This window comes from Rhinichthys klamathensis, unplaced genomic scaffold (genome assembly GCF_029890125.1).
Source record: "Rhinichthys klamathensis goyatoka isolate OS25496 unplaced genomic scaffold, OSU_Roscu_1.1 h1tg000039l_1, whole genome shotgun sequence".
NCBI lineage: Eukaryota > Metazoa > Chordata > Actinopteri > Cypriniformes > Leuciscidae > Rhinichthys > Rhinichthys klamathensis.
The window spans coordinates 162501-186895 of NW_026606586.1; the positions used below are offsets into that span (position 1 = coordinate 162501).

The following is a 24395-nucleotide window of genomic DNA, read 5'->3' on the forward strand; positions in this document are numbered from 1 at the left end:
GAGAGGGAACGCAGCGAGTCTCCGGCCGCGGACTCGGACGACGCGTCGCTTCACGAGCAGCCTCGACACATGGCCATTCAGGTTTCCATTCATCCGCCGCTAGCCGATGCTGGATGCTGTAACATAGAAGCTCCGCCTCTTCCTGAAGTGGTTTCTCCACCGCCTGACGATCAGCTGCCTTTGGAGGCGGAGTCTGAAGAGAAGGAAATCAAGGCGGAGTCTGTCGAAGAGGAGGGCGTTACGACGCAGAATACCCAAGTCATTTACGAAAGCCATGTGTAATATCTTAAACTAAGGGTAATGAGCTCACCATGCATTCTCTTGGGGAAAGAAAAAAGGTCAAGATTTGATTTTCGTAGAAGTTGCATTTGTGTTAGCGTGAATCTCTCAAAACGTTAAAAAAAAGTGTCTGGGTCGTATTTCGCCGTTAAATCAATCGGAAAAAAAGAGAAAATGCATTTTGCTGAAAGAAAATAAAGCTTTTACATTGTGACTCATTTCAGTTTAGCAATTTAAACCCCGCTATTGTAATGCAATAAATGTCGTTCTCATTACTGTACATTTAAAATATAGGCATCATGCTTGTGTTTGTAACAACTGAATATACAATTGATGCTGATTTCAGTTAAAAAAACAGAATTATTGTCAGTGCGATAATTATGATTATATAATCAAAGTGTGTTTGTATTACTGTAATGAGATTTTCTTCTTTTTTTTTTGCATTACAGTAAAGATAATTTAGGGACTAAATTAGCTTTCAATGATGGTCACAATTCCAAAAAATTATTAATGTTCCTAAAAATGTAATTTTCCGTTTTTGGAAGAAAAAACCCAATTTCTTTTGATTTTGGGGTGAAATATAACCTTGTCACTTCTTTTGAGTTTGACTTGTTAAATTATTCTTCCCAATGACAATGAATACTCATGCTGAATGTATTTTGAGGCAAAGTTCTCTGTTTATTTAGAAAATCTTGGTTTGCCCATGATTATTTTTGTCTTGCGTAGTTAATAGAAACTACACAAAGTTCACATCTCGTCTTAATCGGCAGACAGGAAGTAGTTTTACCGTTGGATGTAGTTACAGATTATCCACTTCATGAATGAATGAGAACGGACGACTGATTAATACATTTGGCTGAAAGAAAAACACACACCATCTGAGGCTGAAGTGCATTTTCCATTTAATAGAAATCAAACATTTTTCAAGAGAGATGAATAGTTAAAAAAAACCAACAAAATTAAGATTTTGCTCCCTCTTATAATGCATGAAGAATGCATGTCAATCTTTTCTCAATGCTGGACTTGGAGAGACTTTGTGTAAACTTGTCAGCTGTGTGTTATTTATCCTTTGTGTCATGTTGGCCAGGTAAATGGCATCGACACCTTGAATAACATTGAGAAATCTCAGTCGAGTTTCCACTGGAGTCCTTGTACTGTTACTGTAATTAAACATAGTATTATTACTTTATTAGTAGTACTACAGTAAGTGTTTTAGTCTCAAATGCACAACTCGGTGTCTTTTTCTTTCTTTCCTAAGAGTAAACCGTTGCAAGCGTCTTTGTTTTATTTGAAACTCTACATAACAGAGTCTTGATGTTTAATCTCCTGTAATATCCCAGACCCATAGTTTTGCTTCTTAAAAAGGCTTTACCTCTTAGTTTCAGTGCAAACGTGTTCTAGTTCTTCAATGTTGCTGATCTTGCTTTGTTGGACCTCTAAAGCCGGAGTGACCTGCAGTTTGTCCAACGCACTGATGGTAACATCTATCTATCTATCAGGTTAAGCACTAGTCATTCAGATTGTTCCTGGTCAGGAGTGTCAGAGGAAACGATGGCCATTATACTCTTCAAAACGCTGTTCAAGTAGTGAAATAAAGCTGCTGTTGTACCAATGATGTTCTGTGTGTTTGCCTTCATTCAGGTGAGGAGGGAAACTCTCGATAAGCTTTTGTATCATTCTTCATAACGCTTCATAGACGCTTGCTGATCTCAGTGCCTTGCAGATCATTTTATTTTCTCCGAAGAGCTTTAAAGATCCTTGCCTCACAAATACATTTTTGTTGTTTTTTTTATATTCCACTCAAACGTTTATTGACTAAGTAGATTGTGTTTTAGTGTTCGAATAAAAGGTTTTCAGTTCAAATGTGTTAAATATATATATGCTACTGTTAAAATGCATGAATAAAATGCTGTAGACATTTGCTGAATGTGACTGATGCCCTCGATCTTGTGCTCATTGATTTGCATATGAAGATGTCTGATTTGAAGGTGCAAAATGAAAAATGATACTAATTATTCACTTGACCTCATGTTGGACCAAATCTGTATCATGATTTTTTTTTTTAAACCTTGGAACATTAGTAGATTTAAATGTATTTTATTAATTTAGGTCATTTTTGATTAGCAGTCATATTGCATAGATTCACTGAACAAAATATACCATCTGTAAGAGTATAATAATAATAATTGTGCAACTGTTTACTCATTAGTGTAGAGCAGTGATATAAATCACTCAAAATATGCAATTTAATGTTACATGTATTGCAATTGTATGTAAATGTAAAACTTCTGTTGAAATGCTGTGAAGCGTTTGCTCATAAAGCAATATTAATGACTTTTATGAAATAATTAGAGTGATAAGATTATATTTCAAATATATATATATAGTTGGAAGATCGATTGGGGAACTACTTTGTTAATGTAAATGACTTATTTTGAATTCACAACGGCGATTATGTATTGTCTCAGGTGAATTACCAAATGATTATAGAAAACAAGTCAATAAATTTAGGGCAAAACGTGATCATAAATTCATCCGGAATTGACTTGTTTCTCCAGCTGTCCTCTTCTTCAAATGATATTTGTGGTGAGTTTTTATTTTCTTGTTCATGTCATCATGATAAAGTCAGCGGCATATAAGTTGTTTTAAAGGATGAAGTAAATTAATACATTTTGGTTCTAGATTAAGTAGCAATTATGTGCATGTATTAACCATTCACAAGATCAGGATCTAACTTTAAAGGGGTCATATAATGCCATTTTTGTACAAGCTAATATGATTCTTTAGGGTCTAAATTAAAAGTTTGTAATATACTTTAATTAAAAATTCTCATTAGTATTGTAAGAAAACACTTATTTTACCTGGTCAAAAACAGCTCTGTTTTCAGCACGTCGTTTCAGTGCATATGCCTTTAAATGATAATGAGCTTTGCTGACTCTGCCTCTCTGTTCTGCGCATACACCGTTTGTAACACAATAACACAATAACCATAACGCGTTGTTCAGTATAAACGTGGGATTATGCATTATATTGAGAACGTCATACATAGAAAACATGCCGTAATGTACCCTGAGTGTAAACCTTAGACGAATTCATTGTGAAGCGTGCAGCTGGCGATTTACAAGGATTAATATAAATATTAATATAAAGTTTAATAAAACCTTACACTCACTTCAGTTCTTCAGGAGCAGCTGCAGGAACACGAATAGCTGGTACCGATCCTTTCAGGAGCAGCTTCTTAGCAAAACCAGCTTTATACCTCCTCGTTTATAAAGCAGTCTGGTGTGTGAAATAATTTGCGCAAACATGAGAGCATTGACGTTGCTCGTGGGGAATATTCCCTTCGAAAACAAACTCAGCCACTGCGTCTTCGGCGGTTCGGATTTAGGAACATTAAAATGACTGCTGTGTTCGTTATTACACACAAGAACAGAACACCACAGTCGCTTAGACGCCATTCTGCTCATAGACAGTGCTCCAGCATATCAACAATGACCGCGCCGGTGTTGTGCCGAATTTCGACTGCCTGCCAAATTATTACCCCCCTCGTTGAAATCAGTACCTGATTGCCTAATCCTAACTCCACCCCTAATCCTAACCCCTCCCCCACAACTAATCCTAAACCTACCATACTAGGGGGGTAATAATTTGGCGGGGGTCAGAATTCGGCACCACACCGGTCCGCGCGGACTATGATTGACAGCTCTCACGAGCGAGGGCGGGTCTGTGTTGAAACGCGGCTGTCATTCAACAATCGTGGGAGGTGCGTGTGAGCGTGTGACGTCACAGGCTCGAACGGCTCGATTTGAGGCAGGGGAAAACATATAAGGAGATTAAAACAAAACCACTGGATGGATTTTTATCATTATATGATGTTTGTGTACAGGCACTGCCAACACACATTTCAGTACAATCAACTTGTAAAAGTGCATGTACCATTATATGACCCCTTTAAAGCTGCAGTCCGCAGTTTTTCCTCATCTCTGTTCGAAATCTGCAATTGCAGTCATTCGCGGAATTATCAACTTTACGCGAGTTGTGCCTCGACACGGCACAGCGCGGATGAACACAGTGTTTGAGGAGAGTGAGTGTGTGTCTGTCAGTCGCCGCCGGTGTGGATACTGGCATTCAGAATCACAGATTATTCTTTTTGGAAGTATGACCAACATAATAATTTTCACTGGGAAATGTCCTCTAAGCAAGTAAGTAACATTCACTTTTGTTCTGACATTGCAATATAGCCTACTAGCCGAGACTCTTTTTTATGTGTACAGATGTGTGTGTACAGATGTGTGTGTACAGATGTGACGTAATGACGCAAAGACATGCTCGAATCTCCTGCGGAAATCCACCAGTACGACTGGAATTAAAAACATTATTACAAGCTTACCGTTTTGAATCAAGCTACGGCAAGCAGAGAGTTTTGAACACTAACTGGTTATGTATTTGCTCAAATATGTATTTTGGATAATTTTTAACCCCAAATAAGCTACGGACTGCAGCTTTCAAGTGGACCTATTATGCCCTGTTTTACCAGATGTAATGCAAGTCTCTGGTGTCCCCAGACTGTGTGTGAAGTTTCAGCTCATTTCCAGACGAGGGCGGAGCCTTCACAGCTCGTGCTTCGGATACTCCGGCAACAACAAAACTGGAGAATCTCACGCAGTCAAAACGCCAGGAATTGCGTCATGTTTGTTCGAACCGGAGTTGGACACTGATGGAGAGACTTTACAGAGGAAGAAGTTACTTTAAGAATGCAACAGGACGTTTCTGAACCACTAGTTGAATTTATGTAGTTGATGTGGTTAACTTTATTCAACTTCATCAGTTAACATCCGTAGGTTTCTGAAGTTTCGAAAGAGCATTTTTGAAGCCCAAAGTGGGCGGAGCCAGCCATCGCCATCTTGGCAGCGCGTCAATCCCGAATAACCGAAAATGGGCAAAGATGCGATTAGCTGAAGCGACGTGACGGTAACAGACATACGGCTAGTAGTGACATCCAAGGGGGTCCATCCACTAGCCGGAAACTGAAGTCTCCCCGGGCGCCGCCATTGGCTAACAAGCCTTCACCTGCTGTTAGCATCCCATTGACTCCCATTCATTTTTGCGTCACTTTGACAGCGAATAACTTTACATCTGAGACGTTTAAAGACTCCATTTGTCCATTATTTATTTCTAAAGAAACACAACAATGTATAAAATGCTCCATTACCTTGTATCTTACGTTGTGGCCCCGTAGAAGCAGTTTTTGTAAAAATAGGCTAACGATTGCATCATAACCACTCGACTCTCTGTCGCACAGTAGAGAAATGACGTAAAGACAGATGTAAAAGCTCACGCACAATCGGGGGACGTGGAGGCATAAAGAAGCCCATAGAGAGTCATAAAGTTGCTCCTGCTGCTCATGAACAGCTAATACTCACGATCTCCGGCTCTGCAAGATTCGGAAGGGAATGATTCAGATTCCTCTTGGCACAGCTACTAGAAGACGTACAACTGTGAGACAGGTTGCTCACGTCACATCTACGTCGTCAAGCTCAGTGTGAGTCTGCGCAGTACGCTTGGCAATCAGGAAGTGAGTGCTTCTATTTGACTTCACTTTTCTCCGTTGAAGTCTATGGGGTCGCTGTGTCCATTTCTTTTACTGTCTATGGTGACATCAGCGGAAATCCACCCGTCACTCAAGTGGCCATCTCTTAACTATGCAGAACTTTAAGGCTTAATATAATTTAAACGGATTAGTTATACATAAAAAAATCACCCCCTCACAGTCGTCATGAAGGGCAAAATTAGCTATATAGACCAAAGCCACTTTTTGTACCAGTCTGTAAACACGTTTTTTCTGCTGTAAAGTTGGGGATTTTAACATGGTTGTCTATGGGATTGACTCTCTTTTGCAGCCGGTCTCTAGTGGCCAGTCGATGAATTGCAGTTTAACTCACTTCCATGTTTGATTCAAGAGAGAGACTGGATGGTTGCCACTTGGTATCGACCCATCTTTCAGAATCAACTTTTGTTCAAACCCAGCGTTGAACTGACCCTCATTTGTGAAGCAGTCCAGCGTAAAATGATGTGCACAAACATTTACGAGTACGACTTTACCTATTTTCTTCGGCACATCTCCGTCATAAATGAAACTGAGTGGCTCAGATGCCAGAAGTCTATGGAGACTCTTTGGTTCAATGGTACATCCAATAACAGAAGATTTGTAAGGTTAATGTGGCGCAGACATGATATCAGTGGGTCCTATAGCGAGGATATAAGCACAAGACTCGCTCAGAGCAGGATCTGGGTCAACAGGGCACATCGTCACCAGTCACGGGACTTTCATGCTGGAATCACATTTGTAGGGGGAATCTGGAACAGCATATTTTCAGACACTGCTTCTGATTTATGGGGATTATAAAAAAAGAAAAAAGGAGTGGGTGGATTTTAACCAGTATAAGCAGGTTGTTTACACTGTGGACACATCAGTGTTCAAACACCTTGTAAAAGTGAATTTTGCATATTAGGTCCCCTGTAAAAGATCTCAGTGTGGCAACGTTTTGAATAACCGAAAGCCTCGGGCGCAATGAACACATGCATACGAAGAGAAACCATACTTTTCAGTATGGTAAGGGTTTTGGTCTGAGGCTTAGCTCATGAGAAGTGCTCGAGGAGTGTGTGTGTGTGTGTGTGTGTGGTTTGGGTGCTGGGTGCGCTCCCTGCCAAATTATTACCCCCTCTTTAAGGCCTAATCCTAACCCTACACCTTTATCCTAAACCTAATACTGGGGACTCAGGGTGTAATATGATCTGGCGGGGGTCAGAGTTCGGCACAACGTGTCCACTCGTTCACTGGCTGGTATGTGAAAATTAGCATCATAAATGAGACCTTCCGATAGGGCAGACTGACACTGCTTGCATTCACATGATTCGTAGAGACGAGAGGTAATTCACGTATAGTGCCGGGCTCAAAGCTAAGGATACGCTGGCCCCAACACACACACACAAAAATTAATACATAAATAAAATAGACCTTGTTGTATTTCATTGTAACCTTAATAAGTTTTTCAGGAACAGAAATTCAGGAACACTGCATAAATGAAATAAAGGTGAATCATTATTAAAGTTACAAAAGTTATTCAGTCATTAGCAGTGAGTGATTTGTTTCTTTTTTCTGTCTTTTGTTGTTTGATTAAGATTGTAAACAGACAGCAGGAATATTAGGCCGCTGTCACTTTAAGAGCTGCATGGATCCAATATACTGATACACATTTCATTTCTCAACTATTTACCTTAACTTAAGACGTGTTTACACGGATACTTGCCCGATTCAAAGATTCCAAGATTCAAATGTGCGTTTTTAGAATTGTGATTTATAGAAAAGAGAAAAAACCCCTCTTTATTACACACAAGTTCATCCTGGAGAGAAACCACATACTTGCCTTCAAGTGTGGAAGGACGAAGGAGTGTCTCTAAATAACCAAGCCAAACACTGGCACCACAGTAGCAAACCTTCGAAAGCCATGAGTCACGGACGGTTTGTCTGGTTAGCATGGGCAGACAAAAACCATTTCTCCTTGAGCTTCTCAAACTGAATGCCTGAGCAAGCACATGCTAACACATGTGGTAAATGTGTCTAAATGTGGTAAAGATTTCACTAACCATTAGCATTTAAAAAAGGGCCACCTCTAAACACAATCTGATGTCAGGTCATTTAAATGGTATTAGTGAAGGCAAGGTTATAACATGTTGTGTTCGGGTCATTTTGACCCGGAGAGAATTTTCCTGTACCTAAAAACACGTTAAAGTCCCACTCCGATCATATTTTGAGCTATTTTTAAACATTCCCAGTGGTCTTTAAATTATGATTATGCCATTTTTAGCCAAAATCACAAAACCTGTGCCGTTTTCTGGGACTTCGCTTCAGCAGAGCTGCAGTAGCTCATTAGCAATTCGCCTCTGCGTTGTGGGCGGAGCCGTTGGCACGGAGACGCCCCTCCCCCTGCCCGTTGCTGAGAGCTCTGTCTCTCCCGCTAGCTTACATCCGCAATACCGGTGGGGCAATAGTATTATATACAAGTTAATTATTATTATCCGAAGTTAATCAAAGTTATCACCGATCATTATTTCACTCCAAGACGTCGCGTGTGGAGACGCCCAGTGGAGTTACTACGTCACAACTCCAGTCTATTTTAGCCGGTAGCGTCTGCTACTGATTCACAGCCATTTGAATGTAGAAATACTCAGAAATACAACTTTGAGCTGATTTTTCTCAAGATATGTCCTCTAACATCAGAAAAATGCCACAAGAACATGTTAACACCTAGAAAAACATTATTTTCATCGGAGTGGGTCTTTAAGGTTATTACATTGGACTAACATTTACTGACTTTACTCACCCAGAGTCTAACAACTTCTCAATTTTTGTGCGTTTTCTCCCACATTGTAACACCCACGGTGTCTAGGTCAAAAATCACCAGCCTTCACAAAAAATTGCGTATAAAAAAAACAAGTTAACAATAAGATTCAATACAATATTTGTTGGTTTTTAGCAGGCCGTCATTTTTGACCTGGAACACCACAAGTGTTATAGTTTTTTTTGTAATGCTTTTATTTTGTATAAAATGGCACAAAGTCACACTTGTAGTGTTCCCAGTCAAAACTGGCAGGCCTACAAAAAATAGCTAAAATATCTTGTTATGCTTTTTTATCACCAAATATTGATTTAATCTTTTTGTCAACTTGTTTTCTTTTAATTAGGACCGGATTTGCATTTATCTTTCAAACTGATTTGAACCTTTTAACCTTGAAGGGTTAAACAAATCCTAGTTTAGAAAGACAGCATGGTTGCATGTGGTTACATTTCCATCTGCAGTCCCACTGCGATGAACCATTTACATGTTCAGAGAGCAAAACATTTGCAGATGAAAAGAGGCTGAAAGCTCTTCAGAAAACCCATTCAAATGAATGTCTTTAAATGTGGGACGAGTGAAAGAGCTTTCCTCTGGGAACAGGGACAAATACACACAGGAAAGGTCCCTTTGTGCACAATGTGGAAAATGACACAGGCTTCAAACTTAGTCAACTCTACACACACACACACACACACACACACACACACACACACACACACACACACACACACACAAAACAAGAAAATGATCAGTTGATTACCACATATGCATTATAAAACAAACACAGGAGAGATGTTTTGTTTTATACAATCATTCAAATGAAAGCTGATTATTATAAATTATGACTGCCTATACTTTACTTTCATTTCATGAATTGCAATCTAATTCAAAAATAAATATGAATGTGCATTTCGCTTACTTTCACACCATTTCTGCTTTATGAGAATTTACAAATTTGCATTTCCTGGAAAACAGACACCACATGCAAGTAAACATACATGTTATAAGGCTTAGCAATGCAATCCATCGAAAGGTGAAAGTTTACTATTCAATTTGACGAAGTAGTCAAACTGATAAGTATTTGTTCATTCATTTTCAAGATGAGAGTCTGAGATGTCCACAATATCCATTCTGTGATGAGAATTAAAATGTGCTGCTGATCTTAAAAGTAAAAAGTACTCAAACAGAACAGAAACCAGTTAAAAACGTTATGATTTGTGATCATCACAGTGTTTCCCCCCTTCTGAACCTTTATGCAGTTCTCTCGCATTGTACAGTTTTAATGTGTGTGCGTGTGAATCGAGTCACTGTGTCCTCGGGCAGGAAAGTCTGGCGCTGCTGCTAATGACCTGTGCAACCACAGGAGAAACCATGCATGTGTCCCCACTGCGTACAACCTCTCGCTGCTGTGCAACTGCATCACTTATACGTGGATTAGGAGAACTTTTCTTACAGATTACAATTCAATATGTGAAAAATTCGCATTTTATGTTACCACTTTCATGTCCATAGAGGTTAGAGACCATACAGTTGCCCCAAACATGCTCATAGCCTAATAGTAATGTTTATCTACCTCTATAATATAGGCATGCTGCTTTTTATATTAATATAACGTTACTACTAGTTTGTTTACTAACTTACTAGTAGGCTAGGCTAATTAATTGCTAAATGGAAGCACAATTTTTAAGAGGGAGGGTCGTTGCCTCCGTGAAGTGCATTAAAATCGTTAAATGCACTGCTAGTCATGGATTATCCCGTTTATACCAGGGTAATTTGCCAGCATTGACAACTTTAAACTGTTATTGATGTTTTGCAGCGCAATATTGGACCGGAAAGGTAAAATTAACGGTTATTTTCGTCAGGCTTGTTAGATCTAGCATCCTGCCTGCACAGAGATAAAGTAGTGCGTAAGATTACATTTATTTTAATGAATGAATTATGTTGGATTCGGAATATGAGAGAGAGAGAGAGAGAGAGAGAGAGAGAGAGAGAGAGAGAGAGAGAGAGAGAGAGAGAGAGAGAGAGAGAGAGAGAGAGAGAGAGAGAGAGAGTGATGCGTACCTGCTTCTGTTGATCGTCTCTCGAATCGATAACGAAGCTGTGAGTTTCAAAATGGCGATGTAACCCTCTCGTTGCTGAGAAATATTGTAGAGATTCAGCAGCGAAGCTATTTCATTATTAAAAGTCACGGGTGAGCGTTAATACGTTTTTGTGTCCCTGAATGTTTCTGTGAGAGAGAAGCTCGAAAATAGCGCATTAATATCACGGTGATTCGACTGACTTTGAAACTACCTGAGCACTAAACGGTTTTATTGCACACCTTCCAGCCAATCAGAATCGAGTATTCAGACAGACCATGGTATAAAGTTTTAATTATTAAATTAAACATCACCTTTTCTTTGCCACTGTCATCATCATCACCAAACTGAACTTTTCAAACATGTTTCCGAAACACTCCCCATCTGCATAGGCAAAGTTTTTAGTCAAATAGGTTATGTAAAACATTACAAAAGCAAATTTAACTTCTTGTGACACATCATTGAATGAAATTTGAAGCTGATGGATTTCATACTCCCTGACTGGATTACAAACGTTTAACTTTGATTCACCTAAGGAGCGTTTTAACATGCAATCTAACATGAGGTCCGTCTTCGCCCTACGCCGTCTGAGAAAGCAATGCAGTGCAAACACAGGATCTACACTTCATTTAAAACAATTTAATCTTTACATATTTGTCTTTTAATGTACAATCAAACCATCAATCATAGGTAAAATTCTCCATATTGTACAACTCTAGCACTAGTATAAATAAAAAAAAATGAGATCAATATATAACAACTTGTTTTCTTCATTGATTAACAGAGGAACATCAAGGGTTAATGAGAACACAGAGGCCCCGCCCACACCTACACGTCACTCAGAGGGGAAGGGTCACCATGGGAACAAAGCAAAAGGACATAACTTCACCAAATCTGTAACAAGACAACACTTCGGCCTTGTTTTGGAAAAATGACATGCTAATATGCAATTTAAAAATTTAATTTCAGGAAAACAGATGATGTAGTGCAACTGGTAGGTTAGAATATGCAGTTCGACAGAGAGAACGGGGCACAGCAATGGTTACCACAAGAGTCAAATCTGCGCAAAACTGTGCCATGTATTTCCTGAAAAACAAAAACAAACTGGAGGAGCCAACAGCAGTTATCACACATGAACTAGAGCTCGATTCCTAACAGTCACATCTCATCATCATCATCATCGCTTTACCAGTGCCAATAAGAAACTGTGCAGTCGTGCCCCAATCTGAAGGCTTTGGCATCTCCAAAAACATTCCAGTTGGTTTATAAGCAGCCTGTATTTACATGTTTTATATTCTCAATAAAAAAAAAATTCAAAATCATTCCAAAATTAGAAGAAAAATCATGTAGCATAATGAAGCCTGCTTTTTGGACCACTTATGTCATATGCATTTTGACATTGACAATTTGGCGTATTAGAGACACAATTAATTTATTTACACAACTTATGCACAAATCAAGATGGTTATTTTAATTTCAGTAATAAGAACAAGATTTTCTTGGATTTGTGGGTAAAATATGCTTTTCTGTCATGAAAATTGGTCAAAATGCAAAATGTTAATGGTCTCAAAACAGGCTTCATTGTTTTTATGCAAATTGTTGTTGTTGTTGTTTTTTTGGGGGGGGGGGGGGGGGGGGGGGTGAAATATATGGAGGCTTGGTTTCATCACAGAATAAAAAATAAACAAGGTCGTCATTGCAACTAATCTCTATAAACTCACAATTCTGAGAAAAACCTTTTTCCCCTCGGGAATGGGACTTTATAACACACAATTGTGAGGAAAAAAGTCAGAATTACGAGAAAAATGGGCGGATTTGCGAGAAAAAAAGGCAGAATTGTGAGATAAGAACTCAGAATTCCCTTTTTATTTTTTATTCAGTGGCAGAAACAAGCTTTCATAGAAATACAACCTGGGCATTTCTTTCTGAGATTAATAATTTAGGCTTTTCTTGGCCGTCAAATGCGTACATATATATATATATATATATATATATATAAAATGTGTGATTTTATGGTTTAATTTCAGGGCCTTCAAACATTTAATTAGTTATGAATGGATGAACAGCAGTAGAGACCATTATAATCACAATAATGAAATATGAACATACAGAGAATAGTGATTTTTGTAACTGCACCGGAGCCAACATTTACCAATTTGAACATTAATGCTTGTTTGCAAACTTAAAAAAACAGTTGGTCAAGTCACATTTTTTATTTTCAAACTATTAGAGTTAGTTGCGAAACATTTAAATATAGTAGCCAGGATAGCAGCTGTAAAAGAAAAGTCTTTGTTTTTCATTCCCAGTTACCAAAAGCACAAATCTTCATGAAGACGTTGGTTGGCTCATTGACTACAGTCCCATTGCACTTCAGACTGGCCGTCGTAGTGCCGAGGATGAAGACGATGAATGAAGACGAGTTTCACCCTGTTCTCCTCCAACGTCCTCTCGCTAGGTAGCGCATTTCCTACGTTTGTATTTTTTGATCATCTCGCAATATTGAATACTCATAAAAACCACTTGCATTGGCGACGCATCCACACGTACGGGACGCTGGACATCTCTTGTCCAGCTTAACGGTATCAGATCCCGACTGGAATGTTGTGGTGCGTTCGAACACGATCTCTTTCCCGGATCTCTCTCCCACACACACACACACACACAACAGGTAAACAATGTTATAGAGTCCATTTTGGGGTGTTTTGGGTCCCGGCGGTGAAGGTCCCTCCTCGCATTTCGAGCGGTTCATCTTGACCTTTCACCTCATTAGGACACGTTTTCTCAGGCTTGAGGCGAAGAGGTCAAATAAGCAGGACCCGAAGGCCGAAGTTAAGGTGTCTTGACCGCGGGGGTGGATGTTTTTTTTTTGCATGCGCGTGTGAGAGTTAGTGTTAGCGTTCCTCCGAGACTGGAGCTTTTCCCAAGAAGCTTCCTCGAAAGTCTCCTTCTGGAGTCTTGTGCAAGTAACCCCAAATCTAGGTTTGGGTCCCATCTGGCAGAGTGTTTACTGGGGCGGTTTAGGGAACCATAGGGGCGTGTGGTCAGAGGGATGGATTGTCCAGTAAACGGGCCTCCTCTTCGCTCTCATCTTCCTCGTTTCGGGAAGAGGAGGATGCTAGTTGAACATTATGGACTCGGGATCTTGGTTTGCCATCTGGGCCATGTGACGGAGGATATCTTTTTTTGTAATAACACCAAGGAGGCGCCTACGAAAAGAGAGACAGAGAAATTTACCATGTGCATTTGTGACAAGTGCGGAGAGAGCTGACATCTTTTTCTGTTGCCAAGTTTCGCAGGAGATTTTTGTACAATGGCTTGAATTGGCGTTCAGAATCAAATCTTTGCTCTAATTTGTGACTCCTCCAACCCTCGGTCTTGGCAACAGACAGCTGACAGTCTCTGGTTTGAAGAAGGGCAGAGAGTGTGGAAGGTTACGCCGTGTTACTCAGGGCGGGAAACGCTACGTTATTTCTACGAGCCGACAGCACCTACAACAGCGAGAAGCAAGTGTTGCGAAACAGAAGTGAAACCGAGTGAGTGAACGCCTCCATCTCATCCACACACTCTGGCCTTGGTGAACAAGAAAGTGAAGTTAATTTTCCAACACAAATTCAAGAGCATATTTAAAGGATGCACTTTATTAGTTCACAGTGTTGGGGAACGTCACTTGAAAAGTAGCATTGCGATATGACTTTTCTAGTTTTGCGTTACATCACGTTATTCATAATGATAGTACATATAATAATACTCATAATATTAGTAAATAAAGTCAGTTTTGAAGTGTTAGATCACTCATTTGCAGCAAAGACAATGTCGTGTTCGATGTAACTCCGTTACAGTAGTGTTACAATACTCCGACTAAAGTATTACTTTATTAAAAAACCAATTCATTACAAGAACACTTTAATACAGTAATTATGTATGTAAAAAGCATTTAAAAGTAGCTTGTGTCAATTTAAAAAAGTAACGCAATATTTAGTGTAATTAACAGCCTGTTACTTCTAAAACAATGTGATCATGTAACATGTTATTTGTAACACTTTACCGGCAACTGTAAAGTATTAAAAACATTACAAAAATGTAAACATTACGAAAAAAGTATTTAAAAAACAATATTTACACCACATTGCTACATTTCCACTGCTTTTGTATATTTAGTGGTGTAAATGTGTATAAAAATAACTAAAGTCAATTTAAAAAAAAGTAACAATATTTTGCGTAACTAACAGCCAGTTGCTTATAAAAACTATGTGATTGTGTAACGTGTTACTTGTAACACTTTGTTTTTCTAAATGAATAAGGTAAACAAACACTAATTTCTCTTTGGAAATATAGGCGTTCAATAGACAAAGTGATATTATTATTATTTATTAAACCTTTATTTAACCAGGAAGAGACTCGTTGAGATTAAAAAGCTCTTTTTCAAGAGATATTACCGCATTACAGTAAGTGTTACGTTACTCAAAATATTAAAACAAATTACTAAATGTAAACATTATTAAAAAAACAATTAACTACACCACATTGTTACTTTTCCACTGCTTTTGTATGTTTATTAGTGTAAAAGTGTATAAAAATAACGTGGGCATTTAGTGTGAATTTAAACAAAGTAACTCGATACTTTTAGAAGTAACAGGCTGCGAGTCATATCGTGATTATGAAACATTATTTGTAACGCTTTACCTCCAACACTGTTGTGTTTTTCCTCCAGATGGATACTCAAACCCTCATTTCTCTTGACGAACTTTCGAAATGTGGCTGTTCGACAAACACTTTCACTTTAAATACGCTCTTGATTTTGCTTTCGAAAAAAGGGAGTTAAGCTTGATGACAGATTGTATCACAGATAAAAGGTGTGACAATTTTGACGAGAGCCGGAAATGCGAGAATCCATCCAAACTAGAGGCATGAAACGCTCGTGAAACGATTGTCAAACCTTTGTGAAATGCTTGTGAGATGTCAGCGGACAGGAAGAAAGTGGAAACCAGACAACTGAAAGAGGACAGGTGAGGACTTTTTTTGGTTTAGGGGACAGGTACTGCTGACTACATACTACAGGAACTGCTACCATTCTGGAGTCACATGGTAATAACACAGCATCCTAGTGACAGCTACTGTGACTACAAAGATGAAGAGATAATAAATGATCTGGTGAATGAGAAAATAGTCCGCTGCACACGACAGTTACTCGCCAATCGTGTCGGGGCGGAGCTGCGCGGGGGGTCAGATGTCATCGATCTGTAGCCCAGCGGACGCAGACCAGGCAACCCCCGGGAGGAGGAATTTAGCATTAAGCAACAAAGGAAAACAAACAGAAATCAAATTTAGATGAAGGACATCACGGCATGTGTATTAGATGTGCTCAGTGAGTACACGTGCACAATGCAGAAGTGAAAGGGGAGGTGCGTTTCTAAGACACCACGGCTAATGTGACAGACTACTCTTCCCTGCTGGGATGGCCGAGGACAGGAGCAACAATCTGAGTGAAAGCAGGTCTTACAAGAGGCATGATGTCTGCAGAGGAGGAACGTCCGGGAAGCGAGGGTCCAAAATGTAACCGCGTTCAACATGGGTCGCGGGCCGCATTTACACTGCAGGTCTTGATGCCCAATTCCCATTTGTAGACTAGATCCTTATTTTTTTGACGACCAGCTTACATCTTTTAAAACCGCCCCATATCTGATGTCTGCATTTATACCATGGTCTGGGTGAATACTCGATTCTGATTGGCTGCAGGGTGCCCATTAAAAAGTAAAAGAGGACACCTAGTAAAGGAGTTCTGGTGAAACTGACTGTTTACCATTCGAAATTAATAAATAAATGCGCTGCGAGTAACCATAGCAACAGGCAGTCAAAGTATCTGTTTACAATTTATTGTATCAAAACAAACATCTAGTTAGCCGTTATGAGCGGACTATAAATATCTCCGGTTGCTAAATAAACCGTCAGGCGTAACCAGGGAAACCAAGTTATTGTTTGTAAAAACTTTCGAAAACTAATTCAAATATAAACTTATGTTTTAAAAATGTGTTATTTGGCAAGTGACCATGGTATAAGCGGGTTAATGCCCTTCGAGGTGTCCATTGCCTTGCTGTCGTCCATTAATACCTGACAATGGACACCTCGAAGGGCATTAACCCTTACTTAGACTATAAACTTGGCGAATCAACCCATGTTAGACGTACTGACCCGGAAAAGGCCGAAAAGGAAGTAAAAACGGCACGATTTACAATGGATGCAGACGAAATTATACAAGCATTTGCTTTCTCGCACCATCTTTAAAGGGCAGCAAAATATTAGGTGGAGTTTTTATCCTCCATTGAGAGCCTAAGCCCCTCCCCTTCCGGTCGACCACCATGGGACCTTATTTCGGAAAAATATTGTATGGTAGTCAATGGTGATCTCGTTTGAATTGTGCCCTGAATTACACATATGATGTTTGTCAATTTAAAAGATACATTTTAAAGTCAAGAAAGTCGCAATTTGATGTAAAACTGTTGAGGTATAAGACTGCGAAAATACGAAATTACAAAGACTACAAACCCCAAAGGCACACATGTGACGTCATACCTTTTCTCTCAATGAATGAAGCTAACTTTACTGAAGCTAACTTTACTGAAGCTAACTTTACTGAAGCTAACTTTACTGAAGCTAACTTTACTGAAGCAAACTTTACTGAAGCTAACTTTACTGACGCTAACTTTACTGACGCTAACTTTACTGACGCTAACTTTACTGACGCTAACTTTACTGAAGCTTGAAGCTAACTTTACTGAGGCTAACTTTACTGAGGCTAACTTTACTGAGGCTAACTTTACTGAGGCTAACTTTACTGAGGCTAACTTTACTGAGGCTAACTTTACTGAGGCTAACTTTACTGAAGCTAACTTTACTGAAGCCAACTTTACTGACGCTAACTTTACTGAAGCTAACTTTACTGAAGCCAACTTTACTGAAGCTAACTTTACTGAGGCTAACTTTACTGAAGCCAACTTTACTGAAGCTAACTTTACTGAGGCTAACTTTACTGAAGCTAACTTTACTGAAACTAGCTTTACTGAAGCTAACTTTACTGAAGCCAACTTTACTGAAGCCAACTTTACTGAAGCTAACTTTACTGACGCTAACTTTACTGAAGCTAACTTTACTGAAGCCAACTTTACTGAAGCTAACTTTACTGAGGCTAACTTTACCGACGCTAACTTTACTGAGGCTAACTTTACTGACGCTAACTTTACTGAGGCTAACTTTACCGACGCTAACTTTACTGAGGCTAACTTTACTGAAACTAGCTTTACTGAAGCTAACTTTACTGAAGCCAACTTTACTGACGCTAACTTTACTGAAGCTAACTTTACTGAGGCTAACTTTACTGAAGCTAGCTTTACTGAGGCTAACTTTACTGAAGCTAGCTTTACTGAGGCTAACTTTACTGAAGCTAGCTTTACTGAAGCTAACTTTACTGAAGCTAACGTCTGCCATTGTTTCTATAGTCTTGCGTTATAATCGTAACGTTACGCCGTCATGCCTGAGTGTTTTGTACCAGACTGCACACACACGAGCAGCGGATCTCGCTCGTTTCGCTTCCCGGGAGATGTAGTTCATCGAGCGATTTTCACATAAAACTAAATGTTACTCTTCCGTTTCATGACAAACTGCGACTTTCTTGACTTTCATAATTATCTTTTAACTTGAGAAACATCATATGTGTAATTCAGGGCACAGTTCAGACGGAATAAAAACACAAGTTGACTACCATACATATTTTTTCCGAAATAAGCTCACATGAGCCGGAAGTGGAGGGGAGGGGCTTAGGCTCTCTATTTTGCCATTGAAGAGAGTCATGTGATCACGCTTGGTGTCCACCTGAGTTGACATCATTCGTTTAATCCCACATATGAATGAGGCCTGAAACCGATCTGAGAATATCAGAATCCATGTGCTTTTTTCCTGCTTACACGTTTGTAGGTTATATCAGATCTGTGCCAGAAATAAAAAATAAATAAAAAAAATCGGAATTGGGTCACTTGAACCAAGCAATGTAAATGAGGCCATATACTAACTTCACTTAGGTCAACGTTGTTTAAAAACATAATGAATGACATTAACATGAAATGAATGGCGACCCTATTTAACTTTGTTAATGGAGAGAACGTTACTGGTCACAAATTAATTGGAGCAAAGGGTCTTGGTAATCTTTACCAAAACCTCCGTTCTGTTACGCAACACCAAGTATTTATGGAAAAAATCAAGTCCCATTGTAAAAAAAAAGTCGTTGTATATCCTATTCCACATAAATATTTTGACTTCGATAAGCCGTTTGATTATCTTTTTTAATTTTTTTAAGTCTAAGTGACACCAGCGAGCAACTTTAGTTAATTTTGGACCCCGCGTGTAGGACAGTTCGACCACCCTGAGAGGATTGCAGTTCAAGTTGTGTCGCACAATACGTTTGTGCATTTAATTTCAAAATGAGATTGATTTCAGAGCTGGGTGGTGTAAAAACTCCTCTGGCAGACATCAGTGAAAGTGAATAGACATGATAAAACATTTAGCCAAGTAACTTGAATGCAACAACAGATACAATTGTATAATCTATAACTAGCTGGAAATTGCGACTTATTTTAGGGCAACCACTCAGAACTGTCTTTCTTTTCACTCGAGTGTCATGCGTCCCCTCCTAAGAGGCGGAGTCTAACAGGTGAAGTGGGCGGGGCTAATCACCAAGGGCTCCACGCGCTGCTTGAGCTCTTCCAGATGCTCTAAAATATTCTTCTTTGTGATGATGCCCAATACAATCCTGCAACACACACCGTGACGACCATCACTCAGCAACCAAAAATCACACACGACAACTCAAGTACAAACAAATAAAAAACAACAGAAGAGTAACAAGACAACAGAAGCAATATCAACAGAAAGTTACTGAGATCATCAAAATAATCTGCAATTAAACAAATGAACTGAATGGAATGTAAATGACAAATATTAGCCGCCACCATGTGTGTGAAATAAAAACATGATTAAGTAAGGATTGAGAGAGCACCTTTATTGACTTTACCGTACAGGAGCAAAAATTACTCAATCGCGTCTGCAGTCGGATTATTATTATTATTTCACCGTTATCTGGAACTCAGAATAAGGTCTTAGACTCAGTCAGGGCATCGTTTTGTCTTCATTGTGTAATGCATGTTTGAATAAATCATTAATAGAGTTATTATAGCCTATGTTTAAATAAAGTATTGAGAGAATTAAAAAGCTCTCGTGCAATTTAAGTGTTTACATATAATTCAGTATTATTTGAGTATTGATTATTAAGGCGAGACACTACAGGTGAATAGGGTAATTTTTTTAACTAGCAGATTTCACCACGAAACTTTCCCAGTTGATTACCTAACATTGAGATGAGAAAAAAATGCATTACAAGTTTTCTGTAATTTAATGTTTAAATATGCAAATTAGGCATTATCTAATTAAATATGCACTAATTTGCATATATAAAAAAAAAAAATGAAATCTGAGTATTGGATAAAGCCAGGTTCAAATTTATTTTTTCATTGTGTTCACATATTAGATGGGAAAACATCTAAAATATCTACTTTTGTTATCCTGTAAATCAGAATATACTGTCAAAAGCCTTGTTTTTTGGAATAAAATGTTATATAAATCAGGCTAGGAACAATATATTTACAAATCCCTCTGTAAATGTCTTGATAATATAACTAGGTACAAGACTAGGAAGGTTTGGTGTATATAGGTGCTACTGAAGTGGAGATTTCGGACGTGGAGTTTGAGAGAAAAGTCATTTTGAGAAAACAGGCTTTAAAGGTTTAGCATCAGCCAATGAGATTGCGCATTTGCGCCCTTTTACTTTCACGATTGGTTGCTGATAAAAAGGAAATGGCCATATTTGGATCCGATAGCATTGTACAGGAGAGAGAGAGCTTTCTAACGCTGTGTGTGATGACAGGGTGCAGATCGCGGAGCAGCGGGAGGATTGAGAACGGCAACTTTTTATGAATTTATGAGTAATCTACACACGCAAACAGACAAAGTGTAGTAAAATAAAGACCTAAAAGTGTATTTCACACTTTTTTTCACCACAAGTCTGAAAGAAGAAATCCCAAAAATCTCAAAATTGACCAGTGAAAAATTAAAAGATGTTTTTGCCTGCCGTGACTCGCCTTAATTACTAATTGAGTATTGATTATTACTTATTATTTCAGATTTTGGTGTATCGCTACTATTCAGTGTGTACAAGAGTTTTAAATGAAACAATGCAGACGTATGGCTAGTTTCAGGCTGTTTTGCTTTAAAACAAGTGTTGTTGAAGTTATATTGCTTGCTTTAATGCTAAGTATATACTATTAGTCAGTTGTATTTTGCATTAAAGCAAGTGAAAATATTATTATCAGATGCATTTTTGGCTGCAGACGCATTTGAATGGTCTGGTTTTGCATCTTGCTAACAGACCTTTTCCTCTGCGATTTGTTTAGCTTTTATCTTGTTGTTGTTGGGAAACTGAGCATTTGCAGGATCTCTGTGGAGAAACGGCTTTATCCGAGTCCCTTTCAGCTTAAGACTCCCTCTAGCTGCAATGAGGAGAAACTCACGCTTTAAACGGATATAAACATGACACGCAAAATATGATCATCTTTATACCTTACTGGTTTGTCAGGACCGTGAAAAAAACTTATCTGACGATTTTTTTTGTATGCAAAGACTAGATATTAATAGCTATTTTTTAACCTTTGACAATATTCAATACATATCTGAATATATATCTTATTATTTGCTAAGTATATATATATATATATATACACATTTATAGCAATATATAAAAGTAGTGTCAAATCGATTAACTGCATCTCACATAAAAGTTTGTAAATATATAATAAACACACACACATATATATATATATATATATACACACATACACATATATATACACACACACACATATATAGATACACACCCACATATATATACACACACACACAATATATATATATATATATATACACACACACACACTAGGGGTGGAACGGTACACAGAAGTCACGGTTCGGTTTATACCTCGGTTCAGACATCACGGTTCGGTACGATTTCGGTACAATGGAGGGAAAAGCAAAAAAAAAAATGCAGAAGGCATTGTATTTTTTATATAAGTTTTATTATATAAAGGCATAGAACCAGTTTATTTGTAGTGCACTGACAATAGTTTTATATAATTAGTTTATTAATTAAATTAATAAAAAGACAAAAAGACCTTGCGATGTGTTTGGTAATTGTACCTGAATTAATTTAAAATTAATTTGCTATATCTCAGATCAATATATTTGTTTTCCTTAATTTTAATTAACATTATTAATTAACAATGTAACATTATTCTCATCTGAATTATAAATAATTGATTTCTGTATAAAATAATACTACCATTAATAACGCATTTGATTTTCTTTTTTAATCAATGTAGAGTGTGTAAGATTAGTGCTCCGAGGACGAGAAATGAAAACCAATGCAATATGATGAATGTCCAAAAGATGGGACCCACAGACTGTTTTGAAATGGAGTTGGATAAATATGTTTTGCTTTTAAAACAGTGTGTGTGTGTGTGTGTGTGTGTGTGTGTGTGTGTGTGTGTGTGTGTGTGTGTGTGTGTGTGTGTGTGTGTGTGTGAGAGAGAGAGAGAGAGATTTTGGTTGGGTGACAGTTGTAGGTTACAATTTGAGAAGAGTTTACAGTGTGACAAAAGCACAATGTTGTGTTTTATTGCGAGTGTACACAAATATAAGTAAACACTTTGCAGGTTTAATGATCTGTATGAACAAAATGACGGAGTATGTTTTTTTATGTTTCCACTGTTCGATCGCGGCCGCGCCTCTCTCTCACACACACAAACACACACACTCCAGCATTGCAATCTTGACATCGCTGCCTGTTCATTATGCGGTCACACCAAACGCGAATATAGCGTTAAATTCGCGTCTAGTTCGACGCTAGTCCAAAGCGAATAGGACACGCGTATAAGCCAACGTTTGAAGCGAACGCGCGTTCAGAGCATAGGGTTTAGAGCTAAGCCGATGGTACAGATTATGTGTCCCTAAAGAACCCGCGTATCTAACAGTAGTTCCGCATTACATTAATTAATTTTCACGCGAGTTTTATTTATTTTTATACCGTGTATTCTCCGTGTAAATTCGTGCACCAAACCGTGACGCCCGTACCGTTTCGGTTCGGTACGAATACATGTACCGTTCCACCCCTAACACACACACATATACACTCACCGGCCACTTTATTAGGTACCCCATGCTAGTAACGGGTTGGACCCCCTTTTGCCTTCAGAACTGCCTCAATTCTTCGTGGCATAGATTCAACAAGGTGCTGGAAGCATTCCTCAGGGACTTTGGTCCATATTGACATGATGGCATCACACAGTTGCCGCAGATTTGTCGGCTGCACATCCATGATGCGAATCTCCCGTTCCACCACATCCCAAAGATGCTCTATTGGGTTGAGATCTGGTGACTGTGGAGGCCATTTTAGTACAGTGAACTCATTGTCATGTTCAAGAAACCAATTTGAAATGATTAGAGCTTTGTGACATGGTGGAAGTAGCCATCAGAGGATGGGTACATGGTGGCCATAAAGGGATGGACATGGTCAGAAACAATGCTCAGGTAGGCCGTGGCATTTTAAACGATGCCCAATTGGCACTAAGGGGCCTAAAGTGTGCCAGGAAAACATCCCCCACACCATTACACCACCACCACCAGCCTGCACAGTGGTAACAAGGGATGATGGTTCCATGTTCTCATTCTGTTTACGCCAAATTCTGACTCTACCATCTGAATGTCTCAACAGAAATCGAGACTCATCAGACCAGGCAACATTTTTCCAGTCTTCAACTGTTCAATTTTGGTGAGCTCTTGCAAATTGTAGCCTCTTTTTTTTTATTTGTAGTGGAGATGAGTGGTACCCGGTGGAGTCTTCTGCTGTTGTAGCCCATCCGCCTCAAGGTTGTGCGTGTTGTGGCTTCACAAATGCTTTGCTGCATACCTCGGTTGTAACTAGGGATGCTCATTTCGGTTAATTTTCCCGACCGACAACCGACACTCGTTATCCGATTATTAACCGTTAACTGATAAGATTATAATAGCCTATTAATTTAAATAAAAATAAAATTGAGTGTCTGTGACCCGTTTTTCCCCCCACAGGTTTATTTTAACGTGCAAACAGCAGAGCAGATCAACAACAGAACCTGGATTCACATTCAATTTTCACGCACTTGACAGTGACAACAGAATAAAATAAAATAAATAAAAAACATAAAATAGTGTAGGCCTATTTTATGTTTTTTCTTTATTTTATTTCTTAAATAGTTAACAAATTAAGATGACAAAAAGAAAACACTGAATCCGTTTGAAGCTTTGAAAAAAATGCAATTTTCCCCCTCCAGACTAAGTTTTTTCGTCAAATAAAAATAGCAGGCCTACCTCAATCCACATATTGTCTAGTTTTTATTTAAAAAAGTAACATGTCTACATGATGTGGGGTTAGTCTGGAGCGCAGCCTGTTGAGTTCGACCCGCGGCCGAAAACACATGATCCTATGGCACAGATGTCCCGGGAATAC

At 38.7% G+C, this 24395-nt stretch overlaps 2 protein-coding genes across 3 annotated transcripts in view; one reads left to right on the forward strand and one right to left on the reverse strand.

Moving 5' to 3' along the window:
- Nucleotides 1-1894, forward strand: part of mfap3l (microfibril associated protein 3 like) — a 12629-nt gene extending 10735 nt beyond the window's left edge. For both annotated transcript variants that reach the window (XM_056246447.1, XM_056246448.1), the window contains exon 3: nucleotides 1-1894. This exon is cut by the window's left edge and continues 614 nt beyond it. In XM_056246447.1, the coding sequence (XP_056102422.1) occupies nucleotides 1-282 (282 nt within the window). In that variant the 3' untranslated portion in view covers nucleotides 283-1894.
- An 11895-nt stretch (nucleotides 1895-13789) lies between these two features.
- The window catches only part of clcn3 (chloride channel 3), a 64416-nt gene continuing 53810 nt past the window's right edge, over nucleotides 13790-24395 (reverse strand). The window contains 1 exon segment of the mRNA XM_056246454.1: nucleotides 13790-13962. Within this exon segment, the coding sequence (XP_056102429.1) occupies nucleotides 13872-13962 (91 nt within the window). The 3' untranslated portion in view covers nucleotides 13790-13871.